Source organism: Lytechinus variegatus, chromosome 2 (genome assembly GCF_018143015.1).
Source record: "Lytechinus variegatus isolate NC3 chromosome 2, Lvar_3.0, whole genome shotgun sequence".
NCBI classification, from domain to species: Eukaryota; Metazoa; Echinodermata; class Echinoidea; order Temnopleuroida; family Toxopneustidae; genus Lytechinus; species Lytechinus variegatus.
Genome location: NC_054741.1, coordinates 36,114,950 through 36,128,528, shown reverse-complemented (window position 1 = coordinate 36,128,528; position 13,579 = coordinate 36,114,950). Strand labels below are relative to the sequence as shown.

At 35.1% G+C, this 13,579-nt stretch overlaps 1 protein-coding gene across 2 annotated transcripts; it reads right to left on the bottom strand.

Annotated features, from left to right (window-relative positions):
• Positions 1-2,893: 2,893 nt before the first annotated feature.
• LOC121407972 lies at positions 2,894-13,332 on the bottom strand. Of its 2 annotated transcripts, XM_041599256.1 has the most exons (8): positions 13,168-13,332; positions 11,384-11,418; positions 8,271-8,330; positions 7,413-7,475; positions 5,991-6,108; positions 5,144-5,247; positions 3,882-4,091; positions 2,894-3,244 (listed from the first exon to the last, which is right to left on the bottom strand). In XM_041599256.1, exons 2-8 carry the CDS (start codon positions 11,393-11,395, stop codon positions 3,215-3,217), a joined length of 597 nt encoding a protein of 198 aa, XP_041455190.1. In that variant the 5' UTR covers positions 11,396-11,418; positions 13,168-13,332; the 3' UTR covers positions 2,894-3,214. The 2 variants fall into 2 exon arrangements, with proteins under 2 accessions (XP_041455190.1, XP_041455189.1); XM_041599255.1 differs by lacking the exon at positions 11,384-11,418 and having other exon boundaries at positions 13,168-13,329.
• Between the last annotated feature and the right edge of the window lie 247 nt (positions 13,333-13,579).

The window sequence follows — 13,579 nt, the reverse complement described above, 5'->3', positions numbered from 1 at the left end:
ACATTTTCACAAAGGCAATTTTTACCATTTTTAAAGTAAACTTTTATTTAGGAAATATTCCAGTTCTGTTACCAAAATTAGTTTTACTGGCGCATTTTACACACACTGTTTATGCACAAAGTGTAAGTGTGGAAAACAGAATATCACACATCACCGGACAAAGTGGTTTTTTTTAAGATTGTCAATAAGAGTTTCGTATAATCACAATATATTTGATAAAGCTGCGTTTGTGGTGCTTTACGTTTTTGTCTCACCTGCGAAGCAGAGTGAGACTATAGGCGCCGCTTTTCCGACGGCGGCCGCGGCGGCGGCGACGGCGGCGGCGACGGCGGCGGTGGCGGCGGCGGCGGCGTCAACATCAAATCTTAACCTGAGGTTAAGTTTTTGAAATGACGTCATAACTTAGAAAGTATATGGACCTAGTTAATAAAACTTGGCCATAAGGTTAATCAAGTATTACTGAACATCCTATTAGAGTTTCATGTCACATGACCAAGGTCAAAGGTCATTTAGGGTCAATGAACTTAGACCATGTTGGAGGGATCAACATCGAAATCTTAACCTGAGGTTAAGTTTTTGAAATGTCATCATAACTTAGAAAATATATGGACCTAGTTCATGAAACTTGGACATAAGGTTAATCAAGTATCACTGAACATCCTGCATGAGTTTCACGTCACATGACCAAGGTCAAAGGTCATTTAGGGTCAATGAACTTTGGCCGAATTGCGGATATCTGTTGAATTCCCATCATAACTTTGAAAGTTTATGGATCTGATTCATGAAACTTGGACATAATAGTAATCAAGCATCACTGAACATTTTGTGCAAGTTTCAGGTCTCATGATTAAGGTCAAAGGTAATTTAGGGTCAATGAACTTTGGCCGAATTGGGGGTATCTGTTGAATTACCATCATAACTTTGAAAGTTTATTGGTCTAGTTCATTAAACTTGGATATTATAGTAATCAAGTATCTCTGAACATCCTGTGCACGTTTCAGGTCACATGACCAAGGTCAAAGGTCAATGAACTTTGGCCGAACTGGGTGTATCTGTTGAATTACCATCATAACTTTGAAAGTTTATGGATCTGATTCATGAAACTTGTACATAAGAGTAATCAAGTATCACTTAACATCCTGTGCGAGTTTCAGGTCACATGATCAAGGTCACAGGTCATGTAAGGTCAATGAACTTTGGCCATGTTGGGGTTTTTTGTTGAATAACCATCATATCTCTGTAAGTTTATTGGTCTAGTTCATAAAAAGTGGACATAAGAGTAACCATGTATCACTGAACATCTTGTGCGAGTTAGAGTAGTATTCAAAGTCAGCACTGCTGCTATATTGAACTGCGTGGTGCAGGTGAGACGGCCAGAGGCATTCCACTTGTTAATAAATTATTCTCAAAGTGATATATCATAGCTTGGATTGGATAACACTTTTCTTTTATGTGTCAACGTGAATACATGGCATAATTATTTTCGTCATTATCACTTCATTGGGGTACTTAGAAAGAGAGCAATAGATAAAGAAAAGAAAAGAGAGAGAGAGAGAGAGGGGATGAGAGACAAAGGGGGGGGGGGGTTGGGTCAATTACAATTACAACAACAACAACAGCAACAATAACTGAGACGCCGATTGAAGGCATTCTTTAATGATTACGAAAGCGTTAGAGTGTTACAATAATAATAACACAGATTCCTTTTCTTTTTGGAACAGTATTCAACTTTTTTTTCAAAATTACATATTGTACATGTATTTATAGGCCAGTGTGAACTATACGCAAGACTTTGGACATATTATACAAAAATACATTCAATATATATACATTTCTTCATATAAAATAGTATTCACAGTGGCAAATGATGAATTTGTCGACAAAAATAATATGCGTATATTTATCATGTTTATGGGTCAATCATGCAGCAATTTTTGTAACAAATTGCAAATACTTCTTTCAAAAAGAAAAAGCCTCCAAACTCACTGCACATAAACTGTCGGCATTGCAAATTTCATATTGTATCATTTTATACCAAACTATCTGTAATTCCTGGGCTTATCAAAACATTTTATTCAGCATAATTTAATCAGATTTCCCGGGATCACATATGGCTATCTGAATAAAGCTGATCAAGCCAATCGAAAGTCGAAACGATCTTTTTTTTTTCATTCTTAAGATTGACAGATATTAGCTGACAGTTGGGAAACATTCTGGTGGAAATCTGTGCTATCCTTGACTTTCCCGAGATAAAGTAAAAAAAAAAAAATTGACGACAGAATCCTAAAGCATCCAGATTATCTCAGAACCAAACATGTTGTTCTGTACTTTTATAATATATTAACATGCATGAGTCGACTTGAATTTCAAAGATTTATAAGCCTACTGTATGACATGGTATACCAAATTATAAAATTTGGACATTTCACATTTCGGGGTTTCCCAATGTGACTATACGAAAAGAAAATACGAGAAACAACATGAGTGATCAAGATTTGGTCTCAAAATAATTTGCATAATTGCTCTGGAATAAGAAAAAGAAATTGCTGCAATACATAAGGGTATATACTTGCGCCATAACGGTTAAAACAAACCAATGGCTACTGGTCAACTTAAAAAAAAAACAGTGTACAAAGAGGTTATTTAACCTTAATTTCACTATTTTGCAATAAAAGCAAGTTGTTTCTAAGTGAATAAAAGGTATATATGCAAAGTTATCGTGTCTGCATTCTACATTCTTTCTGTGGAATCAAACGTGACCAAAAAACTCTTCTCAAAGTAAAAATGATCAATAGAAAAAATTCTTAGTCGATTAACTCTTTGAGCTAACTTCCAGGAGCTGTCAGAATTGAGAATTTTCAAGAACGGCACAAATGACAAATTTTCTACGTTTCATTGACTCGAAATAATTCCTAGTCAATTGACTAGTTGAGTTGACTCCCAGGAGCTGTCAGAATTGAGAATTTTCCAGAACGGCACACAATGATGATGAGATGCGAGTCTCCAAACTTTAGGGCTCCATCCTTGTTAATCTTCTCGATAAAGACTCTAGAATTGTTTCCCATTTTCACAATAACGAAGCACGCAGATTTGTGTCAGCGTAAAACTTAAAGTGACCGCTAACCGTCTTTTCCGTAGTTCCATGTAAAGGGCATTTACAAAGTCATAATTTATAACGTCCTTTTGTCACGTTCGTAACGGTTTGGAAATGACATCACGACGCATAGCACTGAGGGGTGCGACCCTGGAAATGTTAGAAAGAAAAGAAAAAACATTAAGCAATCATACATGTCGGCAATGGATCTGAAAAATTTCAAAGCATTTTAAATGAGAATGCGAAAATCACAACTATGTTAAAATACAATGATTTTGCATAAAGATTCATGGCAAAGGCTCAATTTAGGCAGACTTTCGTCTGGCGGGTCTTTTTGTGCGTGCATGCTCTGGAAGAGGAGGATGTGACGAGGGGGGGGGGTACCGCTTACCACGAGTTTTGCCCCCAATCAGCATTGTACCCCACTTTACTGAGAAGTCAGATTTTTGTCTTAGAAATGAATGTATTTTTTTAAAGAAAACATTTGGAGGACATGCATTTCACCACAAAACCGCCAAGGTAAAAACTGAAAGAACTATTAGGTTCGTAAGTATTTGACTTGACATAACGAAATAAAAAGCCCTTGTAATCAATATTAAAAATCAATAAAACAGTCTGCTATCTTGTTTTCCACTCTGTCTGACTTTTAAGGATTTTTATTTAAACATTAACTATAGACATAACCCATAACAAAAAAAAACCGAATACTTATTTCAAATTGGAAATCATGATGACAATAAGTACTCTTGGTTTCTACTCTAATATTTATGTTGATTTTTATACTTACCACCATGACGACCCGAAATTGCCCTTCGATCCCGCTTCCGGACGATCTTAACGATCGCATGCTGTATACCGATCGGGTATCGTCGTTGCCGTTCGATTTCTTATGCACGGAGATGAAGCGGTTTGGATTGTGAAGACATTCAAACTTCATATAGCTACTTCCTCCCTCAGCGAGTCGGTATTTGAATCGGCACTGGGGATCACCTTTCCCCTGTAAGATTAAAGACAGCAATGATAACATAATTATCAAACTGTAATATCAATACAAGGGTATTTTGATGGGGGGGGGGGGGGGCTGGGGAGAGGGACGGGGTGGAGCAAGACAGCTTATAACGGTGGTGTCATCTTTTTTTTCTCAATTGATTAAAGGGAATACAGCGTTACACGACACAGGGCCCGGATAATAATGTTAAAGGGATGGTCCGGGCTAAAAATATTTATATCTAAATAAATAGAGAAAAATTCACAGAGCTAAATGGTGAAAAGTTCATCAAAATCGGATAATAAATAACAAAGTTATTGAATTTTAAAGTTTATCAATATTTTGTGAAAACAGTTATATGCACATCGTCATGAATATTCAATAGGTGGGCTGATGATGTCACATCCCCACTTTCTATTTTCTTATGTTATTACATAAAATTATAAATCTTTCATTTTTTTTCAATACATGTGTAATGATGTGTCTCCATTCACCTAATCAGTTGTCAATCCAATTGTTTAGTTCTTGGTAGAAAATTTTTGAATAGACCTAATTTCGTATAATAAAATACAAAAGAACAAGTGGGGATATGACATCATCAACCCACTTAATGAATATTCATAAAGACATGCCTAGAACTGTATCACCGGAATAATGCATATCTTTAAAATTCAAGAACTTCGTTATTTGTTATCCGATTTCGGTCAAATTTTCAGCATTTTACTCTGTAAATTTTACTCTATTTTTGAGATATAAATATCTTCAGCCTGGACCATCCCTCTAAGCTCTTCTTCTTCCCTTTACGTCTTCAGTAGTCGTTTTTACCCCCTTTTCCCTTTCAATTTCCAATTTGGCAATAATGGAAATTCCATCGATCTGGAACGAAACTTCCAGAGCCGACATAGACATGCTATATAGATGTCATTGTGAAACGCTAGGAATGAATGCACTTAAATGCTAAACATCCAAACAGAACAATGAACATATAATTTAATGAAATGGGAATTAAGATAACTGACAAGAAAATATGTTTGAAAAGCAAACGATGTCCCACTACTTACATTTGCGTAAAGGATGCCATTTCTTAGGATGAGGAAGTTGGATGTGTTCAAAACGCATCGTAATGTAATGCTACCATCAACTTCACTCCTTATAATAAATTGGGCTGGAAAACAAGAAAGATGACGTCACAATGAATAATGTGCAATGAATAAAAAACATATATTAAAGGTAAATATGAGCGAATATTCAAACGAGTTTCGATAGGAATAAGAAAAAAAAATAAATGTTTAGGGAAAATGGGGAGGGGGGGGGGGGGACTGTGGTAGAGAATTAATGGGGAGAAAACAATCTGAAATAGGTCTGAAATTATTTTAAGAACATTGCTTGTCAAATGAAATTTTCTCTTCACGTGAGGTTTGCACATTAACATATACCGATTCATAATACGCACAAATGATACGGAGTAAATCAGTTAGGCATATTCACACATACAATTGAAAGCTATAGGCCTTACTGAAATCACGCCAACGAAGCAGACTCCAAACTGACCGAAGGTATATTATTGGAAATAACGTAATAGACTGGGTTGTCTGGGGTCGGTTTCACCGGATCCCCCATGGCGGATCCAGTGGGGGGGGGGGGGGGGCACAGCCGGCCCGTTCCCTCCCCCTTTTGAGAGCCATAATCTAAATTTGTAATGCAAAAATACCTATTTAACCCAAGTGCCCCCCTTTTGAAAGTGAGATTTTTTTTGCGTGTCAAATTTTCATCGGGAAAATGTGCCCCCCCCCTTTGAAAAATCCCGGATCTGACCCCGGGGTTCGAACTAATAATACAGCAATTATCGCCAAATACTACAGTATAAATTCGGTTGTTAATAAACATTTGAAGAAAATTATAACTTACATTGTTTTCCATATATGCCGTTAAAATCTACTTTTCCTGAGATAGAGTTAACTCGAAGAAGCCCTCCCGTAGCCCTCGATTCTAGCTGGACTATATCACCAGTATGAAGCTCATGCGCCTGGAAGATGAACAGAAATTTATATACGGTTAATTGGAATCTAAAGGGGTTTTCCAACCGAAATGCAAAAATTCGAGAAAAAAACAACTGATAGAAGAATGATAGAGACTGATAGAAGAATGTTTGATCAAAATCTGACAATAACAAAATTATAATTTTTTAGAAATATATTTCGAATAGGATTATTAAATGCAGAAGCGGATCCAGCTTTCGCCAATAGGGGGGGGGGGGGCCGAAAAATATTTTCATCAACATTTTTCTCGATTGGCCCCTATATAATCTGATTTTTTTTTGGGGGGGGGGTTCAAGGGTAGTCCTAACTAAAGACTGAAATTTTTAGTTTTTATTGTTTTAAACAAGATAAGGTATCTCATGTGGTCTTAATATATAATGCGAACGCGAAGGGCGAGCTAAAATTCTTTGATATTTTGTTTTCTTAGAACTGAAGATTCTGAGCAGTTTTTATAATCATGAACAAAGATAAGTATCCAACTAACAATGCAAGCGCGAAGCGCGAGCCGAAATTTTATTATAGTAACGTGAAAAGGGACTCAATTAGGACTGTTTTATTTTGTGATTAATGAAGAGGATACAAGAATCAGCAATTGAATAATGATAGTGCGAAGCGCGAGCTCAAAATTTTTGATATTCCGACCTGAAAACTGAACAGTCTAAGTGCGTTAATAAATAAACAAGCTGTGTGTCTCAAAAAAACTAAATGCGAGCGCGAAGCACGAGCTTAATTCTTTTGTATACTGACATAATAAAGAAGCATTTTGACAAATTTTGGAAAGAATTTCCAAACAGGATAGGTATCTCACAAATCAAACAATGCGAGCGCGCAGCGCGAGCTGAAAATTTTGATATAACAATTTGTGTAAATCAAACAAAATAATGAAAGCTTGATGTGCGAGCTAAAATATTGTGTGCAAATTGATTTCAGAACTGGATATATGAAGTGTCATTTAATCCTCATAAACGGGATTCATTACACAGGCAATGCGAGCGCGAAGCACGAGCGAAAATTTTTATATAAAGTCTATTTTTTCACTTCTTTCTCTCATCATTTTCTTGTTTCCTTTGGGGGTCGGGCCGGCCGTTACGAGGTTGTAAAATTGCACATCATGGGTATAATACCTCTTTCTTACTTTTCTTTCTGTTTTTCGCAGTTATTATTCAGATAAAGAGTACACTTTTTTCTGCAGGTTGTCAAAAAATAGGGGGGGGGGGGGGCCGGGGCCGGCTCGGCCCCCTCCTGGATCCGCGCCTGAAATGTAACGAAATCATGGAAATGTTGCACTCACCACTACTCCGACTCTATCTAGCGCACTAAAACCATGAGAACCGCTGTGGTGGACGTACGATCGCTGGAAAAGAATGGTAAAATCATAACTATAATAATCAAGTATGGAATACAACTTTTATATACAAGGCTATCAGTTGGGCATTAGAATTTACATTTAACATAATGCTGGAAAGGTTTCAATCATGTCACTTGTCCCCATATTTTCTGGTTAGTGCCCCTTTATTCATTTATTTACTTTTTTACAGATATTAATCTTCAACAATTATTGTTCCTATTTTTTTTATATGAAAACCACCTCCCTTTAGTTGGTCTGATATAAGAAAGAAGTCATTTTTACTTTCACACTAAACTGTTTGTTTGCTTACACACCTTAAAAGAAATGGACTCATTTTTGAGTGACAAAGCTATCGGGGGTTGAAAGAAAGGCAGTCTTGTTAATTTTCAGCGATTCCTGTGCCGAATCTTAACCCCACTCCCCCAAGATACACCCCTTTTTAAAAATAAAATGACTCTTATTCAAGTTAATCTATGTAAAGACGGTGTACTTTTTTTCTTGATGTTCAAAGTTAAAGCAAAGCAAATGTATTTCATCGGGGGTACAGGGGTATCTATCTACCAACGAGATCACTGAATCATTCATTAGTGACTATAAAACCTATCAAATATTTGAAGCCCCCATACTATTAGAAACGGGACGGGGCGCTTAAAAGCATATTAAAAGAATTCTGTCACGAGGTACAATATGACAGTAACTTCAAGCTTTTTTGTGAAGGGGGGGGGGGGGGGAGAAGCTAGGGTTGGGTGCAAGCAAATTGTAAAATTATAAAACAGATGAAAAAATTCTTTTTTTACGAACCTGTTCTAGTTTTGGTTTCATCGTGGATGGTGCCCATCCGTATAATGTGTCCATCCAATTCTGTTAAGATTAAAAGGAGGTATGCAATGAATTATCACGAGTCCTTATCATTTTTCTCTTCGGGGGTGGACGCACTTTGATTTCTTAACGCAAAAGAAGAGAAAAAGAGTGGGGGGGGGGGTAAGAAGGGATTGTAAATGGATTGCAATGGCTTGGTTGTGTGACTATAGTACTATCAATCCCCTACCAAAATAAAAAATAGATAAATAAATAAATAAATAAATAAATAAATAAATAAATAAATGAATGAATAAATAAATAAATACATGAATAAGTGAATAAATAAATAAATAAATGAATAAATAAGTAAATAAATATCTAAATAAATGAATAAATAAATAATTGAATAAATAAATAAAAAATAAATAAATTTTGAAAAATGAAAAAATAAACAAATTAACCAAACTCAAATTTGGGTCACATAGCTAGGACCCGTTGAAGAATGTGCTGCGTTGAAACACGAATCTAAAATCAAACGCAAGACCTGCATGGATTTCCCTGATTGGTTGAAAGTTTCCCTTGATTTCTGCGATTGCCTTTGATTTTTGATCAACAAGCGGGTCTTCACACAAGATCAGCACAAATGCAACTTGCACTTTCTGAGGGACCTTCTGCGCACTGCCGGGAACTCCAGGCTGCATGATTTTCTCAAGTAAAGAATTTGCAAAGCAAACTAGTTAATTACCGTTTCACAAAGTTTGTTTAATGACGAGTTCTCATTTTACAATGATGTATACAGTTAAATTTCATGGTTTTATTTGGTTTTTGTGGGAGCTGCTAACGCACTTTAACCTTATTGTCAACAACTTTTATCAAACAGGACCAAGTCTCATGAAACCCTTGTCATTTACAAATGCAAAAATGTTGTAGCGATGCTATGTAATCACACCCAATCAAAGAAGAACCCCTAAAATTATGGTTTGTATTTATTGCTTTGGTGAAATTGGGGGAAATGTGGACAATATATTTTCAGAAATATTATCATCAGTATATGTTTATGAAATGAAGATAATAGATAATTAAAAACTTTGAAATAAAAGTCTAAAATATCCAACGCACAACAACAAAGAAACATAAGCGCCCCCACCACTGCTTGGAGCAAATTACAGCTTGTATAGAAGCAGGGGCCCAATGCAGAAAAAGTTGCAATTAATCGAAACTCTAAAAATCATTCGCAACTTGATTTTCAATCAATAAACAACCCGCATTTGGGACTTGCGATTGATTTTTTGACTTGCATTTAAACGCAACTCTTTCTGCAACGGACCCCTAGCTGATCTTTCACACGCGGTATATTTGTATACATAAAAAGGTGATTAGAAAATCGAACTCAATTTTGATTAGTTCATTGTTACATAGGTTTGGCATTAGTATTCGTTATCATTGATTTCAACAGAAAAACCTACTTGTTGTGATCTGGATTTGCTTTTGAATGAACAAACAAGCACCCCAAAATCAAATAGTAATAAGAAAAGAGAAAGTGACTAGCGTTTAGCACTTCAAATCAAATCTCATTTATTAAAAACCAATGAAATTAAGATTTTATAAAAATCATCTTTCATTAGCACCATAACATCATTCTTTAAGTGGATTTAGGGTTAGTTATTTAGTGTTCTCTTGATTCGCCGTAACACAATCATTTTCTTTTTCTCTAGCAAAATAAAACTTAAAATCTTATAATATGAAGACAAAAAAATCAATTATTTGATATAATAGGCACTTTTAAAAGCAATCTTCTTTTATGTGATTAAACACTTATGCGTTTGTTTCATTTTATAATGATTTTTAGAAAGATGCAATAACGATCAAGTTAATTTTTGACCCTATATAAATCATTTATTCTTTAAGCAAAGAGAGAAAGAGAGAGAGGGGGGGGGGGGTAAATACCTTCATCCATTTACAATTGATCTCATCAATGAAACACTATACAGCTATCACACAAACCATGCATTAATAATATCTATATCACACCGAATAATCATGTTCGTATCACAAGTTGCTTCCAATACTGCCCTTAAAGGTCAAGTCCATCCCATAAAAATGTTAATTTTAATGAATAGAGAAAAATAAAACAAGTATATAACACTGAAAATTTCATCAAAATCGGATGTAAAATAAGAAAGTTACAACAGTTTAAAGTTTCGCTTTTTTCACAAAACAGTTCCATGCAAATGAAAGAGTCGATGACGTCACTCACTCACTATTCCTTTTGTTTTTTATTGTTTGAATTATACAATAATTCAATTTTTGCAGATTTGACAATAAGGACCAACTTGACAGAACTATCAAATGTTAAAAAAATGCTAATACCACATGTTCAGTGAGAAATAAAACTTTATTTCATGTGACAATAGGGAGAAAAATGTGAATATTTTATATTTCATAAGTATAATAAAATACTAAAGAAATAGTGAGTGAGTGATGTCATCAGTCCCCTCATACCGACCAGGAAATGAATATAACTGTTTTGAGAAATTAAGCGAAACTTTGAAATGTCATAACTTTCTTATTTTACATCCGATTTCGATTAAATGTTCAGTGTTATATGCTTGGTGGATTTTTCTCCATTTATTCAAGTCAACTTTTGGTTGGGGTGGACTTAACCTTTAAGCTAAAACCACTTTCCACATAATTATCGTTTCTAGACATCACTTAAGATATAGAGCCTATAGGTTCTATATTTTAAGTGATAAATTGATAAATAATATATGAGAAGATGTTAATAATGTTAGTATATTGAATTCAATGCATCTCCTGAAAGTAATACCGCGTGAGGCGAGGGGGGGGGGGGGGGAGGGGGTAGTTTAAAGAATGTGTGATGGAAAGTATGAGGTTAAAACTCTATGGGCAACATTTTCACTGATCATGATTAATGCATATCAGATACAAATAAACTATACTGTTAGTATTCTATCATCACATTTATAGTTGTTATGATTTCTTAATCTTATTTTTGTTAGGAATGTAGGACGCGACATGGGATGGGGGCTAAAGCTAACTTGGATTCGGCAGGAAGCATGGAGGGGGCTGTAATGACACATCAAGTAACTTACTGAAGTATCCATGGTGATTCTTCAATAAATCAATACTTTGGTGATATAAGAGTGCAAGGCGGTGAAGAAAAGAGTACAAGTAGAAAAGTGTAAGTGATAACAATATGAAAATGACGAAATCATCTGACATATCAATTAAAGCATCGCTTGTTGCCTGGCAAAACCTCGAATCTATATTCAAACGGACTTTTGTTTTAATCACTTGCGATTCCATCAATTAAAGTCATGTCCAAAAGCTATAACCTCCTATCTAATTACGAGTATGCCTGTCTATCGAATGGCAAACGAATATTTCATTTTTTTTTATATATATATATACAATATATTGTCGCTCCGGTCTTATAAACAGACGTGGGCAATCTGGGACCAGTGAGGCCTAAACCCGTAAACACATAAAACGGTATATTGGAATCCATTTGGTTTTAATATGATAATAAATGCCCATGCCATAAGAAAACACGAAACATGATATTTTACAAATGAACAATAAATAAGTAAAACAAGAAAATTCCAGTAAAAAATGGTGGAAAAGAAGGGCTCGGAGAAATGGGGGAACGAAAAAAAAATACCCCGAAAGAAACTCCTAGTTTGTAGGCAAAGTTAAATTGTTCTGTGTTATTTAATTTTTATTTATTTATTTATTATTATTATTGTTTTTTTTGGGGGGTGGCGAGTTATTGATGGTCCTAGCTTAAGGGAAACTGAGAAATTAATGTTGATCCGGACCCCTTTTCATACAAGAGCCAGTGATGTACAGTATGTTCTGTATACAGTCTGGCACCAAACACGCCAACCTTTAAACTCAGACATTAAAAAATCAGTTTATGTAAAGTTATTTGCACAACTCAGTTAGTACGTTTTTATTGGTCCTTTGTAAATATAGTGAAGATAAATACAAGCATTTATCGGTTCTTAAAGAGAAGTTTAGACGGTTGCCACGCATTGGGTGAATTCAAGTATTTGTTTTAGCAATACGATTAGATTTAGTATCACCCTCTTCATAATAAACGGCCCTTATAATAGGGCATTTTATCTACATTGCTCTTTTAACTTACATCAATTAAATGAAAAATTCTTGATGCATTATTTGATACCAAAGTTTGATACGAATATTTTTCTACATGGAAAGTTTTACACCTATCAACATGTACAACGGGTGTCTGAAAGGGAGCATGTTTTTTAAATCATGTTACTACAAAAGCCAGTTCTGTTTTCTGTAACTTTGGTGAAAGTGATTCCCCAGTCTATTCATGGGGAATTCTAATCGTATTCTTTAATTCACCTTTTCACGTCAACAGACACCACAAATCTCGAGTGTAATAATTTCCATTAGTTAGAGCAAATTAGATGTAAAAAAATGCTAAGACAACATGAATTTGATTTTTTTATACTGCAGATTAAGAGTGAATGACATTTCCACCATATTTCACCTTTGACAACAAAAATATCTTTAACAGTAGCAAACGCGGTATTATTAATAATATGTGCCTAATTGCGTCGAGCGATTTTATAATTTATACACGTATTAACCAAATTACTTTTACGAACAACTGAACAAATAATATATATTATCGACAAGGACAAGAATACAAAACAAAGGAATGGTTTTACATGCAAGTATACTCTATATTTATCAGAATATTTATATTAATAAACATATCAAACAGAATGCCTACTATAAATAGGGCTGTTTTTTGATAAACATATATAAAAACAAAACAAACATAAGCCTAAAAGTATTCATTTTCTTATAAAAACGACAGAAATCAATCAAAAATGATTACCTGGAGTTCAGCCATGTAAATCCGGTAAGTAAAAGATATAGGTTAAAAGACGACTACTAAGGTACCAATTTATCACACTTCGAGACCGACTCATCGAACCTTCCCCGTCTCTACGCGAAACCGAAACCATAACACAACCGTTTACAAAAGCACCTCTCCCCTTTCTATCTAATCCCACAAATCTTCAAAAAGACCAATTAAATTGAGGGGGCCGAATGTGCATTGAATCTATCAATACAAAAACCAAGAGAGGGGGCTGATACATAGACATTTAATCGATTGCTTTATCTATAGGTGATTGTTTCGCATAACGAGTTGGTAGACAATCAAAAAGCTTGATAATCTCAACAGGCGAGGGGGTCGTAAAGAATGGTATTTATGGGACCCTACGAAGCGGGACAATAGTGTTTGG